Source organism: Colletotrichum destructivum, chromosome 2 (assembly GCF_034447905.1).
Source record: "Colletotrichum destructivum chromosome 2, complete sequence".
NCBI classification, from domain to species: Eukaryota; Fungi; Ascomycota; class Sordariomycetes; order Glomerellales; family Glomerellaceae; genus Colletotrichum; species Colletotrichum destructivum.
The window spans coordinates 5,520,880-5,538,132 of record NC_085897.1 but is presented as its reverse complement, the minus strand read 5'-3'; the positions used below and the strand labels follow the sequence as shown (position 1 = coordinate 5,538,132).

At 54.4% G+C, this 17,253-nt stretch overlaps 7 protein-coding genes across 7 annotated transcripts; 2 read left to right on the top strand and 5 right to left on the bottom strand.

Annotated features, from left to right (window-relative positions):
- Positions 1–58: 58 nt before the first annotated feature.
- CDEST_03878 (Putative GroES-like superfamily, alcohol dehydrogenase-like, NAD(P)-binding domain superfamily) lies at positions 59–1,529 on the bottom strand. Its single transcript, XM_062920037.1, has 2 exons — positions 746–1,529; positions 59–643 (listed from the first exon to the last, which is right to left on the bottom strand). The coding sequence occupies exons 1-2, from the start codon at positions 1,494–1,496 to the stop codon at positions 174–176; spliced, it is 1,221 nt and encodes a 406-aa protein (XP_062776088.1). The 5' UTR covers positions 1,497–1,529; the 3' UTR covers positions 59–173.
- A 780-nt stretch (positions 1,530–2,309) lies between these two features.
- CDEST_03877 (uncharacterized protein) lies at positions 2,310–2,833 on the bottom strand (the record flags this gene model as incomplete). Its single annotated transcript, XM_062920036.1, has 2 exons — positions 2,310–2,436; positions 2,496–2,833. The coding sequence occupies 2 exons, from the start codon at positions 2,831–2,833 to the stop codon at positions 2,310–2,312; spliced, it is 465 nt and encodes a 154-aa protein (XP_062776087.1).
- A 2,053-nt stretch (positions 2,834–4,886) lies between these two features.
- CDEST_03876 (Putative carboxylesterase, type B, carboxylesterase type B, active, alpha/Beta hydrolase) lies at positions 4,887–6,778 on the top strand. The gene has a single exon (XM_062920035.1). It carries the CDS (start codon positions 5,058–5,060, stop codon positions 6,774–6,776), a length of 1,719 nt encoding a protein of 572 aa, XP_062776086.1. The 5' UTR covers positions 4,887–5,057; the 3' UTR covers positions 6,777–6,778.
- A 60-nt stretch (positions 6,779–6,838) lies between these two features.
- CDEST_03875 (uncharacterized protein) lies at positions 6,839–8,067 on the bottom strand. Its single transcript, XM_062920034.1, has 4 exons — positions 7,421–8,067; positions 7,236–7,338; positions 7,059–7,177; positions 6,839–6,990 (listed from the first exon to the last, which is right to left on the bottom strand). The coding sequence occupies exons 1-4, from the start codon at positions 7,743–7,745 to the stop codon at positions 6,980–6,982; spliced, it is 558 nt and encodes a 185-aa protein (XP_062776085.1). The 5' UTR covers positions 7,746–8,067; the 3' UTR covers positions 6,839–6,979.
- Positions 8,068–10,472: 2,405 nt separating this feature from the next.
- On the top strand, positions 10,473–12,334 carry CDEST_03874 (Putative cytochrome P450; the record flags this gene model as incomplete). The annotated part of the gene is made up of 4 exons (XM_062920033.1): positions 10,473–11,037; positions 11,100–11,168; positions 11,225–11,827; positions 11,901–12,334. The coding sequence occupies 4 exons, from the start codon at positions 10,473–10,475 to the stop codon at positions 12,332–12,334; spliced, it is 1,671 nt and encodes a 556-aa protein (XP_062776084.1).
- A 932-nt stretch (positions 12,335–13,266) lies between these two features.
- Positions 13,267–13,979, bottom strand: CDEST_03873 (Putative Tautomerase/MIF superfamily, tautomerase, cis-CaaD). Its single transcript, XM_062920032.1, has one exon. It carries the CDS (start codon positions 13,877–13,879, stop codon positions 13,325–13,327), a length of 555 nt encoding a protein of 184 aa, XP_062776083.1. The 5' UTR covers positions 13,880–13,979; the 3' UTR covers positions 13,267–13,324.
- A 1,109-nt stretch (positions 13,980–15,088) lies between these two features.
- CDEST_03872 (Putative Tle1 phospholipase) lies at positions 15,089–17,253 on the bottom strand (the record flags this gene model as incomplete). Its single annotated transcript, XM_062920031.1, has 5 exons — positions 15,089–15,390; positions 15,459–16,458; positions 16,513–16,673; positions 16,739–17,017; positions 17,196–17,253. 5 exons carry the CDS (start codon positions 17,251–17,253, stop codon positions 15,089–15,091), a joined length of 1,800 nt encoding a protein of 599 aa, XP_062776082.1.

Sequence of the window (17,253 nt, the reverse complement as noted above, 5' to 3'; positions counted from 1 at the left end):
CAAGGGGCCTGAAGCTGAGCCGTCACCTTGGACATCATTTTCATTAAAAATGATCCGTCTTCTCATCAGGAAAAGCATACGGGGCGAGTTCATCTTATTCCTATTAATATCTGTAATCAACGCCGAGCCCTTCCAACACACACACACACACACACACTCACTCACACACACACTCACTGAACCTTGACAACCACCTTGCCAAAGTGTCCCCCGCTGTACAGATACTGGTATGCCTTGTCCGCCTCCGCGAAGCCGAAGACGCGGTCCACCACGGGCTTGATGCCCTTGTCCTCGTAGAAGCCAATCATCTCCTCGAACCTCTCGCGCGGCCCGTTGATGATGCCCTTGAGCGTCACCGTCTTGCGCAGCGCCAGCAGGTTCACGTTGGTCCGGTCCTCCTCGGCGTCCACCTTGCCCGACAGGTACCCGATGCAGGCGATCTGCCCGCCGAACCCGATGGCCTCGAACGAGTGCCGCAGCGTCTTGGCGCCCCCGGTCTCGAGGATGATGTCGGCGCCCTCGCCCTTGGTGACTTCGTTGACCTTCTCGTCCCAGTTGGGGTTGCTGCGGTAGTTGACCGTGTAATCCGCGCCGAGGGCCTTGGCCTTCTCGAGCTTCTCGTCCGAAGACGACGTGATGACGACTGTTGGCCATGATTAGTGGTCTTTTTTTTCGTCCATCGATGGATGGATGGATGGATAGATAGATGAATGGGATAGATAGATGAATGCATCCATTTACTCACCCGTCGCGCCCGCGGCTTTGGCAATCTGCAGTCCTGAAATCGCAACACCGCCGGTTCCCTGGCAGACAATCACCTCTCCCTTGCCGCCGGGCTGGCCTAACGGCCGGAACTGGTTAATCGACATCCACGCCGTCACCGCCGCGATCGGCAGACACGCCGCCTCCTCGTCGCTCAGGTGCTTCGGCGCCCTGACCAGACCCTCAGCGGGGAACACGCGGTACGACTGCAGCACGCCCTCGAGCGGGAACCCGAGCCCGGACTTCATGTCCGCCGCCTTGATCTGGCCCCGGATGTGCGACTGGTTGAAGATGGACACGACCCGGTCGCCGGCCGTCCACCTGTCGACGCCATCGCCCACGGCCTCGACGGAGCCGCACATGTCCGACGCCGGCACCAAGGGCTCCGTCTCGCCGGGGTTGATCGTCTTGTGGTGGTTGTAGAGGCCCATGGCCACCTCGGTGTCGCGGTAGTTGAGCGAGACGGCCTTGATCTTGACCAGCACCTCACCCGGTCCCGGCTGCGGGATGGCCGCCGACGCGAGGAAGAGCTTGTCGAGCCCGTCCTGGCGCGTCTGCCAACGCTGCACCTCGCTGTTGCTCATGATGCTAGTAGTTGTGTCGGGAGTTGTGATGTCCTTTTGGCCTGTGTCCTCTGTCTTCTGTCCTCTGGTGATATGTAGAGTTCGTTGACGCTTTTCCGTGGATTCTGATCTTGCATCAATCACCAACAGACTAAAAGCTCGAAAATTCATCAGAGGCTAGACCTCCTCTTGTCCCCATTTGGGTTCTTATTCAAGAATGACGCATGCATTAGAAATCAGCTACGGCCGGTCCCCGCAAAGAGGTGGACCGGGCGGAGGAGCCCATCGATCGGTTCCAGCTCTGTGATGGATGGAGACGGCCGCCCCGGTGCCGAGATCGATTCACCGGTGCTTGGTGCTTTCGGTCTCGGTGTCTTCTCGCCGATAAAGCATGAAGGCTACTCAACTCATGCCCTGACCCTATGGCAGATCCATGTTAAGTCCAAGATGGGGGGGGTACACTCGGTCCAACTGGGGGCAAACACACCAAACACGTTGGTTGTGCTCTCGTCTCCAGCCGTTACGCTGTGAAGTGGTAACAATAACTATTGGAGATGATCCCGGCCATCTTGGTGCAATCATGGACACCGCCAATTCAGCCACAATGATTTCTGTCCACTAAATGAATCGATCGTGAGACGGGCATAGCCCAGCATGAAAGCTGTGGATATGCCCATGCGATAGAGTTGAGGCTGACAAGCTGAGCCAAAAACTTTTATTACGCCCACTCGGGTGTTACTTTAACATGTCATACGCACTTCAAATTGGAGGCGCGTCACGTATGTTTAAAGTGTACGCCAGATAGATTTGTTCAGAAACTTGACCAGCATGCATCAGAGTCAAATATATTTAGCAACCTGTGTACATGGCTTCTTGACTACGATCTGTTCCGAATACCCTACGCTGCTGCTGCCATCCCTTCGTTTACTTCACCCCCAAAACTTCTGCAGAACCAGCAAGATGTCTCTTGAAGGCATTATGTTTTCAACCAATTCTGGGACACAAAACGCAGCCGGCCTGGCCCCTCACGTTGTCCTGAAGATTGCCGCCAGGGTTGACAAGCCTCTGCATCGGCCCATGCATGAGGAATTGCATGTCGCAGGTCGGAGCGCTGCAGAGATTGGATGTTAGCCCACCGTATCAAACAGCACCAGGGCGACTAATACGCACCCGTAGAACCAGCACTCTTTGGCCCTTCCGTAGCGGGCGGACATGGTGCTGGCTCTCTTCTCGCTCGGGATCTTCTGGTGCATGTTCTCGTAGTAGCACCACAAGGAGCACTCGCCCGTGAAGTCGACACCGCTGCAGAGCGTGAGGTCGCAGATGCGCTCCGCCGCGAGGGCTTGAAGGTTGGCTTCTCCGATGCTAGCCATCTGGGCACCGTAGGCTTCGACCGAGACGATGTCGTCCGACTCGGCGAACTCGGGAGATGCGATCGGGCTGGATGGCGTGGGCGTCGCCGCGGCAGCCGCAGCTAGGACGAGAGTCAAGAAGTGGTAAATGGCCATTGTAAGGAGTTGATCTGAAGTAGTGGCTTGATGACTTCTCGAGCATCAACAGGAACCATGGTCGAGGCATTTCTCGGTTTTTATATTCTGTCTGTCGAATACGATGGCGAATAGCCCTGGGCGCCTCATTCTCATTATCTCCATCAACGCTATCAACCGTGGACCTCCACAAACATGCAGAGGACTGGAATCGGATCACGACTGGGGACGAATACGTAGATCAAATCATCATCGTAGCACATGATATGCCGCGTATATGCGCCAAAAAGTTTGTTCCACCCTCAAAGCATCGACCACAGACTCGTTTCTCGTTTCAAGGCCTCGCATCTGAGTGTGTTTGGCCCGGCAATCGGTCTTTTCGACCATGTTTGGGCAGGCAAACGACAGCCTTGAAGACGAAGGACTCGTTGTCTCATGTTTTTTCTCTAATCCCTGTAGCAAACGATGAACAGTCAAGCCAGTGACTGTCCTTCTAGGTATCTGACGGCACAATTGCAGTGAATGATTCTAGAGGACGACTGTATTAACCGTATGGCAGTGAGGGTCTTCATTCTGCTTCATGAAGTCTGGGCTTTGCAAAAGCGAGTTTGCACTATCCATTTTCCACCTCAACAATTCACCCTTCCAAGTTTATTGTCCAAACGTCGCGATGTCAGGTCAAGAGAAACGCTTTAGACAAAGACTGCGTTACTTGGAAAACACAATGTGTGTGACCGATACTGGATGCAGCCGCTAGCAGCAAAACATGGACACCGGCGAAGTGCACACGAGATGGCAACTGGAACTGTGCACGAACTCGACAGCCTCCAATGTTTGTGACTCTGAGAATGTTTGCCCCGGATTAGGAGCCAAAAGGGCGGGCACGGAGTGTGCCCAAGCAAGGTCACCAAGTTCGCTGCATACTCTCTTGACATTTTGTATCGGGTTTCCATTTGGGACTTACTCCCTTTGAACGCACGTTTCTCAAACGTCCCACACTTTGACATGTTGAATAACCAATGCAAACTGGAGATTTTCACACGCAGTTCCTTGAAAAGTGTCTTTAGCTCAAGTTCGCCATCGCAGGTGTAGCATTTGACGTATTGTATCCTTGAGTGCCGAGGTTACATCCTTTTCAAACGAAACAACTGCCCGTTGAGATTTTCGGAGACGAGACAAGCGAGCCGTCTGTGTTGGAGGAAACAAACACCTGGATGGAGCCTTATCGTACTCGGCACCAAGGTCAACTCGACCAAGCCCTGAGAGGATGGATTCTTCAGAAGCCATTCTGATACGACGCCATGACATTACCACCCAACTCACGGTAGAGTTTCTTGCTCGGTTTCACGGCCAATCAAGAAGCTGGTTGCTGAAGTGTTATAAAGCAATAACGTTGTACAGGCCGAATGGAGAATGACCGTGTTTCACTTAGGCTGTCTACAGAGTACCATTTTGGCAATTGCTTGCCCCTGATGGCATAGATTCATCTACTGGCCGAGTCCCAACATCTCGGGTTCGCACTTTTCGATTTAGAGTTCAGGCTGATGACCCTCCACTAGCCAGGGGAGGCGGGGTTCCTTGGCCGGTATCTGACGTGCGGGAATCCATCCCAGTTGAAAACATCCAACACAGTGAGACCGACACAGTTGCGTCCTCGGTTACTCGTAGTTTCTCCTGCCTCCTGCTTCAGTCCGGTGACGAAAGCCCACGAACCATGGCTGTTGACTGGCATTAAGACCAACGACTCGTGCCCCGAATACTGTTCCTACATGTTCCTGGAGAATCGCCTGTAAGACTGCATCCCACCGGATGCGACGTTCGTCCCATCTATTAGACTTTACCTGAGTGGGGTGGCATGCAATATAGTTACCCTCGCTTTGGTTAGTCGCGGGGAGCACCATTGTCCGCGATGTTTCAATTAGACAGGCAATCTGACTCGATGATGTAGAGTAGAGGGATTCTACCAGCGGAAACTACGGATGTAGGGAAAAGGAGAGATACAATCAATTTGAGGACTCAATATGCCTTTTAGTACATAATGTGGCGGACAGTATCGTTCTCGTTGAAGAGAGAAGACCTTTCGGCATAACCAACTTTCGTCTTCTTTCAACAGTGCTAGCACTACTTTCATTCTTTTCCCCCCCACCGGGTCTCCTCGCGGGCCGTTCCTTTCATTCCTCGAGGCTTCCTCGATTCATTCCATTCTTTCTCTTTCAACAGACCTCGAACTTCTTACCTCTTCATCATGATGTGGCAGGGATCACACCTCGCGTTCTTGCTCGCCGCCGCGAACATCTTCGCCCCAGGCGTCCACGCCGTGAATCCCCTCGTGGACCTAGGGTACGCCCAGTTCCAGGGAGCCGTCACCGATGCCAAGTTGGGCGTGACAACCTGGAAGGGCATTCAGTATGCCGCTCCCCCCGTTGGAGATCTCCGCTTCGCCGCGCCCGCCGACCCCGTCCAGACCGGCTTGATCAACGCCACCGTCCACGGCCACATCTGCCCTCCCCAGCAGCCCAACGATTGGACCGTGTCCGGCACCTACTCGCGCTTCACGGTCGACGAGGACTGCCTCTACTTGAGCGTCACGGCTCCGTCCAAGGCCAAGGCCGACTCCAGGCTTCCTGTCGTCTTCTTCCTCCAGGGCGGTGGGTTCGGTTCCAACTCGAACGCCAACTGGGACGCCAGCGAGATCGCGTCCGACGGCAACGTCATCGTCGTGCAGATCAACTACCGCGTCGGCATGTACGGCTTCTTGCAGAGCGAGGAGGTCCGCGCCGGCGGCAGCCTCAACGCCGGGATCAAGGACATGATCAAGGCCCTGGAGTGGGTTCAGACCAACATTGCCAAGTTCGGCGGCAACCCCGAGCAGGTCGTCCTCGACGGCGTCAGCGCCGGCGGCTCGGCCGTGGGTCTGCTGATGGCCGCCGACACGGGCGGCAAGCAGCTCTTTGCTGGCGGCATTGCCGAGTCCGGCGGCTGGGTGACGATGCGGTCGATGGAGCAAGGCCAGGGTCAGTACGACTGTCTCGTCAAGGAGAAGGGCTGCTCCGACTCTGCGGACTCGTTGGCCTGCCTCCGTGCCCTGAACCAGTCCGCTGTCCGGTCCTCGAGCTGCTGGTTCAACCCGGGGATCGACGGTGAGCTCTTCACCGACAGCATGGTCAACCTCTTCAAGCAGGGCAAGTATACTAAGGTTCCGACCATCTGGGGCTCTTGCGCCCAAGAAGGCACCATGTACTCTGCGCCGCAATCGACCAACTCTACTGAGGAGGCCAACAAATGGCTTCTCGGCCAGGACCCGTCTCTGTCCAACGCCTCCCTTGCCATCCTCGACGACCTCTACATCAACGTGCCCCAGCCGGTGTTCCCCGACTCGGGAGTCAAGTGGCGTCAGGCGGCCAACGCCATCGGCGACGTTGGCAACCACTGCATCATCCGCAACATCCAGGACTACTTCGCGCGCGACGAGGTGCCGACGTACAACTACAAGTACGCCGTCCAGGACCCCAAGTCCGAGGCCGAGGGCTTCGGGGCCTACCACACGGTGAACACGTATGCCTTCTGGGGCCCCAACCGCACCGACGGCAGTGCGCCGGCCTCCTACTTCGACATCAACAAGCCCATCGTCTCGCAGTTCCGCAAGTACTGGGTCTCCTTCATCCGCAACCTGGACCCCAACACCGACCGCGAGAAGGGCGCCGCCGAGTGGAGGCCCTTCACCGGCCCCGAGGGCCGCGAGAGGCTCTTTGTGCAGACGAACAACACCCACATGGAGAGGATGAGCACCGCGCAGGCGCTCCGCTGCGACGTTGTGCGGCCCTTTTCCGAGAACTTGGGCAAGCCCGTTGACGAGGGCGCGGTCACGGAGCTGGATGCGACTTTGGCTGCCGGCATCAACAGCACGACCGAAGACACAAAGTTCAAGAAGAGACACGTTAGACAGTTCTCCAAGTATTACTAGGCGTTAGTTTTGCACGTTTCATACAATGGCAACGAAGCTACTCTTAGACTGCTATTCAAAGACCCCTCGGCGTCAAACTTTCAACATGTGCTAATTTAGTTCGGTATCTACAGTGATAAACATGCAAAGAAAAACAGCTGTTTGAGATATACAGTTTGGTGACCATTGTTGAGCTACAAAGCCATTCCAATCCGACCATATGGTCAGCATCTCCCTGCGCGCAACAAGTCAGAGTCTTTCATCTCGAAGGGTCGACAGCAGCCAAGCCAGGAAAGCACTTACAAGAGCTAATTTGGTTGTCGTAATCGCCGGAATAGCCCTCGTCGTTGGCCTCGGCGAGGTTGAAGTTATAACCGAGAGAAACACCCCGGTCGTCGCCCTTGTTGTTGCAGCCGGTGAACCTGTTTCGCACTTTGGTCAGCTCGGAACTGGCCTCCCATCAGATGTTGTTCAACTCACTTGTAGAACTGGCAGAGACCGCCGGTGTTTGTGCTCAATGAAGTCGTCTGGTTGTCGTACTTGTCGATGAAAGTCTGATTCCTGTTGAAGCTCGAATAACTCACTGTCGCGACTAGCAGTCAGTTCCATATGTCTTTTCAACAACATCGGTGGCCCGCGGAGCAAGCAAAGGTCGGGGTTCTTACCGCATCGTCCGGGAGGGGCCCCGAAGGAGAGGCACTCTCCCAGGAAGCCGGCGTCGGAGCATTGAAGAAGGAATATGTTCTCGGGCGTGACCAGAGGCCGGTCTGGATCGGGGTTGCCGTCCCCGGGCACTGCCTGACGCTTCCGGACAGCACCATCGAGGGTGATCTTGGGCGCCTTCAAGAACGCGGCGTACGCCTCCGGGTGATCCGCCTTCACCAACGCGGCGAGGTTGATTACTGAGTTTTCTTGAGGCGCGGGCACAGCGCCGGCCGGCTGGAAGGCCAGCGAGGCCAATACGGCGGACGTGAAAACTTTGAACAGCATGGCAACCAGAGACTTTGGTGACTGTTTTGTGTGATAATTACTTGTCGTGCAGGATCCGGAACAAGGTATCTGTTGCACCACGGTTGAAAACAGAGACAAGAGCCAGCCCAACGCGACCTCTCCCGAGAGTTCGCTCCGCGATATTTAATCTTCTCGACACTCCCATCTGCCAAGTTTTCTTCCCCCCTCTCGAGAGAAACGAGGCCGGTTTGAGTTTCCAGTCGAGTGGCGGGGGGATCCCGTGTGCGAGTCACTATCAAAGACTAATGTCGCCCGCTTCTCCAGGCCCCTACAGAAACATTGATGAAATCAAGTCAGGCCGTCATATGGCCCCCGCCCTGGCTCCCGAAGTAACATCAGTAAACCCTATCACCTTGCTCTATGGAACATGTCGCGATGTTTCCACCGGAGCAAGACCTGGCGGGGGCTGCAGGCACGCATTAACACAAACAAGCATGCATGCAGCGTCGGCACTTGGCGTTATCCGGTTCATCCGAAATGGTCATCACGAACGACTCCTCCAACATCTCATTATGGGCGGCCTCGGAGGAGCGACTGCGAGACGTCCGCCCCCGGCGTCGTAACGAGTCAATCTATTAGAGTCTCAGAAAGTACGTCGCCGAGCCTGGCGAATGCCACCTCGGAAACATGGATGCCAAGAGGGCGCCCGACTCGCCCGGCGAAAATGGAAAGTTGCGCCCGAAACGGAACCTTGTGGCGCTGCCAGATCCTTGTCGTTCGTTGATCGGAGAATAATAGCCTCGACGGATCCCGAGGAGATCGGCATAAGTAAGGGGAGTCATATCGGTCACAGGTTAACTGAACTCCCAGCCTGCGCTGTGATTCAGGATTCAGTCCTCTGGCAGTTGATTCTCGCAATCAATCAGCATGATCAACACCTCCGCCTTGGGGCCCTAGAAAAACCTTGACATTGAACGATGAAGAATGGAAAAAAAACTTCGGACACTTTGAAAATAGAAAAGCCATTACTTGACGGATTTGGGGAACGCAAAATAGCTTAAGTAATTCCTGCTAGAAGGCGCCTACAGCCTACAGCATCCGCTCGGGGGATCTTGACCATGAAGTTGGCGATGATGTTGGGCTTAGTTATTGACTTGCTACAGGCGAGCTACTGTTGGAAATCGACATGGAGTCTTGCCACTGTGGGCTGGTCAACTTGACCCGGAATTTGGAGAAAGAGAGTGAGGTTCTGGATGTCAAAAAAAAAAAAACAAAAAAAAAACATCAACGAGTCCTACAGCTTGGAATGACGATTTGTACAAAACCTTGAACTTCAGAGGACTATGACGATGGGATGGTCAGGCCCTTCTTTTGTTCTAGAAGGGAACACGCACTCGCACGTTCCAGCGCCGGGTGCGTTTCTTTTTGCTTGCCGAGAAACAAAACGAGAACTGTTTCGAGTAGACGTTGAACGGTTTCCTGACGACCGAGAGATAGAAGAAACGAAACGTCTCTACCTAATAAAACATTGCTGCAAATGACGGCCCCTGAACATCTCCGTGTTGCGTAGTGGTCGGTTAGGTGATTTGCGAGTCCGGCCCATCTTGCTTCCATCACGCGGCGGCCAATAAATACCATGTTGCTGTTGACGACTCGTGCCGACAACTAAGACTCCAAGAAAAAAAAGGAAACAAAAAGACGAATTTCACGGATTTCGTTGTTCTATGAAGAATTTACGATGAGTTCAATCCTAGTTGGTATTGGGATTACGACTTAGATTCCTCCAAATGTTTGGCCTTGCATTTTCGACGCAGCCCCCCCATGCGCACCAAGTCCGGTGATGAAGTGCAAATGGTTATCATGAGTGTAGTAGCAGCAACAGGAGGGAACAAAGACGAAATGACGACTTCTTATGCGAGGGAACCGTCTGCTCGTGATGTCAAACCATCTCAACGAAGAGAGCCAACCCCCTTGCCAGTACCGTAGCAGTTCGATGATCCTCCCTCATTAGAGTGGCCCCGCAAAGCTCCGGATGTCAACCCGGACACCATGCCGGAGTCCATCGTTCTCTTCCCCGCAACACCACCATTCCAAGTCCGGCCTGGGACTACTAGTATTACCCATGCCAGACGAAGCTCGGTCCCCGCTGAAGGTTTTCCCCTTGCAGACGTTCCAACTTCTGCGGCAACTTGCAAAGCACCGATGTCTGTCCCAAGCTTCGAATCAAGAACAAAGCCCGGCCTGCCTCCCCTCCATCCCAGTGTGCGCACCAGAGCGCCCCTCGCATTCAACCCATATCGGAACCCTTTCCTGCTTCCGCCGTGCGTTCTTGGGCCTTGCCTTGAGCTGCTCCCAGATCGGCGCTGAGATCGTCCGAGAGATGGGGTCTATGCGCCGAGCCAGCTCGACGACGGGGCCTTGTGCGGGCTGTGTGTCTGCATCTCGTTTGAAACCAAACACCGCCCATCAGCTGTCACGCCAGTCCAGTGTGAGCACGGCGCTCCAAGTTCTCGAGCTCGTCTTTTCCTCCCCCCCCCCAAATGTCTCGGTGGGCGTTTCGCGGGGGCATGGCCAAGATGAGTCCGCGTCCCTGCGACACACGTTGTCCGCTTTTGTTGGCTTCCCTTTTCTTCCAGTGTCCCCTTCGTTTGGTTCATCGAGACTCCCGTTTTCCCTCTCTACTACTATTCTCCGGCTAAACCAAAAAAACTAACTCGAAAATTAGGAGTCTGTCTTGTAGCGTGATACGCACATCCCCGATAGACCATGGCTACCGCCAACAACTCCTATTCCAACCAGTCTTGGGGGCCCCTCGACACGCTGCAGGCCATCCCAAGCCCTCTAGAGAAGCCAGTTCCTTATTTCATCACGGCTTTCCTTTTGTTCGTCTTTTATTTCTCGATCCAGCAGACGGAACAGACGCCTCACACCGATCTGCCCATACTCAACCCGCGGCACAAGTGGGATTTCGCCTGGTTGAAGGTCAAATGGGACTTCATTTTCAAGGTCCGACACATTGTGGAGGAGAGGACCAAGACCAACCCCGATGAGCCTTACCAGGTTCTCACCGATGCCGGGGATATGACGATTCTCCCCGCGGTGCCCTTTGCCAACGAGATCCGCAACCACGAGGATCTCAGCTTCGACCGCGTTCTGGACAAGGCAAGTTTCCCTTGGGACTACAAAGCCAGAGTGTGGGTATCAATATTAACAGAACATGGATTGCAGAACTTCCATGCTTACCTTCCTGGTTTTGAGCCATTGAAGGAAGCCAACTCGCAAAAGGCGGTTCTCAAATACGTCATCCGGACAAGATTGACCCAGTTCTTGTGTACATGGCCATCCCACATCTGTTATGTCGTCCTGTACCATGTCAGCTAACAGACTTTCCAGCCAAGTTGACGGCTCCCGTGTCCGACGAGACGACAGCTTCCCTGAACGACGTCATCGGAGAGGAGAAGGGTAGGTCGATTAATCGTACGGCGCCTCCACAGGACACCATTACTAACACAACCTAGAATGGCAAACCGTCGTGATCAAGGAGGAGATGCTCAAGGTCGTGGCCCGGGTTTCCACTCGCGTCTTTGGCGGAGAGAAGCTCTGCCGCAACCAAGAATGGCTGAAAATCACCTCAGAGTACGCCAGAACCAGCTTTCTCGCCTCGGAGCTGCTCCGGATCTTCCCCAAGCCCCTCCGGAGCTTCGTCCACCAGATCAACCCGCTCAGTCGCAAGCTTCAAGCCCAAGTGAAGGAAGCCAGGGAGATCATCAACCCGATTGTCGAGGAGCGCCGCCTGGAGAAGAAGGCTGCTCTGGACCGCGGGGAAGAGGAGCCCGAGTACAACGACTGCCTCGAGTGGTGCGAGGAGGCTTGCGAAGACGCCAGCTCCGACCCTGCCATGATGCAGCTGGGGCTTTCCTTTGCTGCCCTTCACACGACATCCGATCTCATCACACAGGTGATGCTTGACCTTGCCAAGTATCCCGACTACTTTGAGCCCCTCCGAAAGGAAGTCACCGACGTGATCCGCACCGACGGATGGTCCCGTATGGGTCTTTACAAGATGCGCCTCCTCGACTCTTTCTGCAAGGAGACCCAGCGCCTGCACCCCCTTGGGATCGGTAACTTCAACTCCTACAACCCTCCCTTTTTTTTCCTTTCCCGAGTCCTTTTCTGACATATACTATTTCGTAGTTGCCATGCACAGAGAGGTCACCAAGCCCGTGACCCTCTCTAATGGCCTGGAACTCCCGGAGGGCAGCCGCATCGCCGTCAGCTGCCACCGCATGCGGGATTCTTCCATCTATCTGGACCCCGAACGCTTCGACGGGAACCGATACCTCCGCATGCGCGAGTCTCTCGGCGCCGGCAACGACGGAGCCGCCCACTTCGTCAGCACCTCGCCCGAACACCTCGGCTTCGGCCACGGCCAGCACGCGTGCCCGGGTCGCTTCTTCGCCGCCAACGAGGTCAAGATCATCCTCTGCCACCTCCTGCTCAAGTACGACTGGCGGCTGGCGGCCGAGGCCCGGCCCAACTCGGTCAACTTTGGCTTCACCATCGAGGTCGACCCCAAGGCCAAGATCGAGATCAGGCGGAGGACCGGCGACTTGGGGCTCAAGGCGTAGCGGCTATGAGTTTCCATGCGACATGGTCGGGAAGGGCTAGCATTGTCTGAAATGCCCGGCGTATGCGGATTCCTTTGATCATGGGGCTTGTGTTTGATGGGGCTTTTTTTTGCTGGAACACTTGTAATCTAGGTTGGACGATGGTCATAGCAATGAGCCAAAGAGATTGTAATAGCTCGGCATTCAATAAATCTAGTTCACTTTGCATATCATGAGTCCGGCATTCCAATGCTGAACTAAATGACTTTGTCAAGGAAGTATTTCGGTCGGGGCTTCATTCTTGGCTGTGCGACTCCTACCTCATCTCTCGAGAAGTGTGAAAGCTGAACTGAACCCACCACGTCCAAGATTCGGCTGATATCTGCGTCACGTTGTGTCCCTGTCTACGCTGTTTACCTCTGGGTTCATCTCGTCCACGGCCCGTGACAGAGTTCCCGCCACGTTGCGCCGACGGGTATCATGCATTCCCGAGCTTTGGGCCTCGCGTTTTTTTCTCCGATTTTCGACACAGTTTCCCGACATTCAACATCAGCTCAAAATGCTCCATCATATTGTCCTCCGGGACCTCTACTTTATTCCCGAGCAGTCAGAGCACCATGAGCTCCGCGCGTCGGGTGCTGACGCACAACGTCCTCAACGGATATGCCTCCTCGGCGAAGCGTTTCGAGCATGGTGTTCAAGTGATAGAATGAACTGGTACGCGGACAAAGAAACGGTGCGCGAATTCCATCGAAACCACGATCCGTGAGAGTCACAATCGCAATCCGCCCCCGGCCGACCGATGACCAGGTCGATCAGCCTGAATCAACTCACTAACGAACAGGGTATTTGGCCAACACGAGGCCAGCAGTTGGTGACCCAAAATGCTGCTGTGCATACTTGCTTTCCCTTGTGGTTATTGCGAGAGAAATCACTGATAGTAGTTTGCTTGCATCTTTCGATTGATCTCATAATGGCCACCCATCTTAGAACCAACAATCTTGCTCGTATCTACCCAGCATGCTTACCAATGGCCTCTCTTTGGTTCAGCTCCTCTAGCAAGAGTTTGAAATCGCCCACATTGTGTTTCTCTGCCATCTCCCTGATGTAAGGCAGCTGCTGCGTCAGCCAAGCTTCCTCATGGCCTGCCTCGGGAATGGCCATGCCGCCCTCCCGGATTGCCAGCATCGGGGTGAAAACAACCATCATGAGCCGCTTAGATTCATCGAGCCCCTCGAACTGTTCAGCACCACTTTCGCCTCCCTCTCTGAGAGCACCGTTCCATGCCTCTTCGATGCTGGCTGCCAAGTTATCAAAGTCGTCTTTCGTTCGAGAAGCTGACGTGCGAACCAGCGCAACAATGCGATTGGAGTTGGCGGAGTGCGACTTCCCAGCCATGAAGTAGGTTCCATCATCAGGAGCCAGCTCTTGCTTGCTGAAGGTCACATGTACGAAGAATGCTGGGGTATTGAAGGCGCTGCAGTGCAGGTTTGTGATGGACAGAGCAATGGACTGCCTCTGTGAGAGGGAGAGAGGATAGGTATGGTAGACCTGATAATAAGGCATGTTATGTTATCGAGCTGACAGTGTTGTGAGATGTAGCACAATTGGAGCGGTAAGTCGGCTTGGGTTGAAAGGATTCGGCGGGGCAAGCACTGCTTTGTTCAAGGGAACTCAGACTAGACTCACGGACAGGCAAAATACATATTTATTGCCAGCCGTGGAGGCGATCGCAGACAACCTAGGTAGATCAGTAATCCTCTCGGCTAAGGTACGCGGTCATGAGCGTGGCGTTGCGACCGACGCAATCATGCATGGTGCGGGGTCATCTCTACATCTTCATGGTCCTCTGTTGTGTTCTCCTCAAAGTAAATCTGCACGTGGTCTTTGGAAGTGCCCCCCTAATGACACAGCAATCGACCTGTGGCAATGAGACGAGGAATCCATTGCTCTCCCAGATATCTGAAGAAGATCGCAAGATGCAAACCTCCAGCCCTGTGCCATCCACAGAGTTGTGGCTACGGGGAAGTACTCCCTACGAAAGTCTTTGTACTGTAGTTGTAGGACATCGCACCGATGGAAGACTGCAATTTCTGGAGCAAAGTGATAACTGGGACTGAAGCGTCGTCGAGACACCAGGTATTTGTCGCGGTTCGAGGGCTTGCCTACGGACAACGGGTACACATGTGTAGAAGACCTCCGAGAACGCCACCGGATCCTGTCGTCTGTAGCCCTCCGTCTCGTACCAGTTCTTGAAGAGAGGCATGTTACCAATGCCCCTAGCGCTGAAAGACATCGTCTTCATTGGTGTAGGTGGTTGCGATGCTCTGAAACCAATGCAAAAGAAGCCTGAAGCTAACTGTCTCGATATTTGGCTACAGGGAAGCCAGTCATCCAACCATTTCAACTACGTCTCCACCAACATAATCTCATGACATAAGTGGTACACAAAAAGCTAAGGAGGCCAGTCTCTAAATCGAGATAACAGCCACACTGACCAAGCCTCTGTTCCTGAGCCAAAAGATCTAGAACTACTCGTAGGAAGCGAACATAGAATCGGTAGCAAGTACACGCCGGAGTTTAGAAGCAAAGGGCCATAATTACTACCCAAAGAATCAAAGAATTAACTTCATCAAAATTTCCGCCATGGCTACACTATTTGATAAATACAGTTGTCAGAATCGACACACACACACCCTAAGTTCCCCCCACCAACCAGCCATTATCAGAGTCTTTACAGCTCACTTGTAAGACACATTTTTCGTTGTCATACCATCAAAGATCAGATGCCGACCTCACGATCTTGTAAATCTTGTGTTCAAGGTTTTCCTCTGCCTCGGCGTCTGTCGCTGGCTCACATTCAGCAACGGCATCCTTGTGTTTCAAGCAAGGCGGGAGCCGTCCGCCGTGATTGTTCCCGGGACAGTAGGTCGGATCGTTCTTCAGACGCCATAAAAGGGACTCGTGGAGGACGGCGTCCTTGGGAATATCCCGAGTGTGGCCCTTGTTGAGAGGGAAACGAACGCTCTGCCAACCTTTGTCCTCGAGCTCCCAGCGTGTAATGAACGGTAACCATTCTGTTGGCATTGGGAAGTCAGTGTCAATAACCGGAATGAGAACGTGTGATTATCAGGAAACTGCTCACCCATGAACTTCCACAGCAGCACCTTGAAGAAGGCCGTCCCACTGCCAAAGGCGAGAGAATCATGAATGACTCCCTTCAGCGCTTGCTTCTTCTTCTTCGCAAACCGTGCCTTGAAAGCGTGTACGCTTTCACGCCATTTGAGAGCCGCCGACGGCTCTTGCTCGCCGACGAGCTCGACCTCGTGGATCATCCAGGCTAACGGGACGTCGCTCATCTGGAACCGGTCGCAGCCGAGCGCCGTACTGAGCCTCTTGTCATTGCGCGTCGTCCAGAAGTTCTTGACGCGCTCCCAAAAAGTCATCTCGCCGCGGTTGTCGAGGGGGTTGTCGTCCGAGGCGGGCCACCCGCCGCCGACGTCCCCATGGCAGCCGGGGAACCAGACCTCCTTGATGTCTTCGTGCGTGTGGCTCGTGTCGCGGATGTCCTGGGCGAGGAGGGCGGCTTTAAACTTGACGCGGCGCTCGTCGACGGCGACGGCGTGCCGGACGTGGTGCGCCGTGCCGGCGACCGGGACGGGCACGGGCGTGGTCCGCTCGAGGACGGCCACGGAGTTGACGCAGTCCCAAATGCCGAGGAAGAATACCTTGATGTTGGACTCTTCCAACTGTCCGCAGTGTATCGATGTCTCCTTACGGCAGAAGGTATCGCTGAATGCTTCGATCTCGTCTCGGGCGACCTTATATCTGTGCCCGTGGGTGACCGGGTCGCCGTTTTCGTGATGGCCGTCTACCGGTGGCTCCTCGTCCTCTCCATCGGTTGCCTCTATGTTGTCTCCATTGGATATAGATGCAGCCTTACCCTTGTGTTTCTTGGACTTCTTGGGGTGTGCCACGATGAAGTCCTCGACCTCACCTGTCAGATAGCGCTGGTAGAGACGGTAGGCAAAGGGGACCATCTCCTCGTTGCCTTTGCACAGCAGGCCAACGGTGTGAATCATGCGTGCCAGAAATTTGGCCGTGAAGGCACCTCTGCTGAAACCGAACATGTAGATCTTGTCGCCCTGATAATTTGTGAGTCAGTGGCCATCATCCACTACAGTATTGACCAGACTTACGGAATCGTAGTAACGCATGAGGAAGCGGTAGCCAGCAAGGACATGAGCGTCGAACGTCGTGCCGATTCCCTGATCAATGGTCTGTGACAGAGAACTTCGGACCTCGCCGAACCAGCTCTTGTTGACGGATTCATCGTTGATGTCGTATGTGCCGATGCCAGCTGATGAGTGAAATACGTGTCAGCGATGATGTTGCGAACATGACTTCAAGATGGAATTGCCTTACTCTGGTAGTAGTGGTACTGATTCGGGTCATTGCGATCCAACTTGCTCAGGATTTTGACAACGTTGGTATCCGAGTTGGAGCCAGTGAAGGTGTTGCCGGTGCCATCGAAGCAGAGAACCAGCTTCTTCGGAACAGGAGCCTGTGCCGGTCCTTGACCGCCATTGCTCAAAGCTGCAGGCATAACGGCTAGAATTGGCGAAGGGTTTTGGAACAGGAGAGGTTGGGATTCTGAGAAGGATATCAATAGCCGGCCCGAGAGACCTGATATACCAAATATCTCTCAAGACAATAGTGACTGGCCTCCCCTCGGACCTCCGCAAACACTGGCCCTGCGACGAGGTATTGGTTCTGACAACGCCTGGCGAAGCAATGTTTCTCTCCAGTCTCACATGTGAGACAGGGGTGTTCACCAAGTCCTACCTGTTTTGGCGTCAAGGATGCGGAAGTGACCTCGTACCACTGCGTCGTGAATCGTGATCTGCGGCAACCTCAGCCGCCCGTGTCTTGGTGTCCAT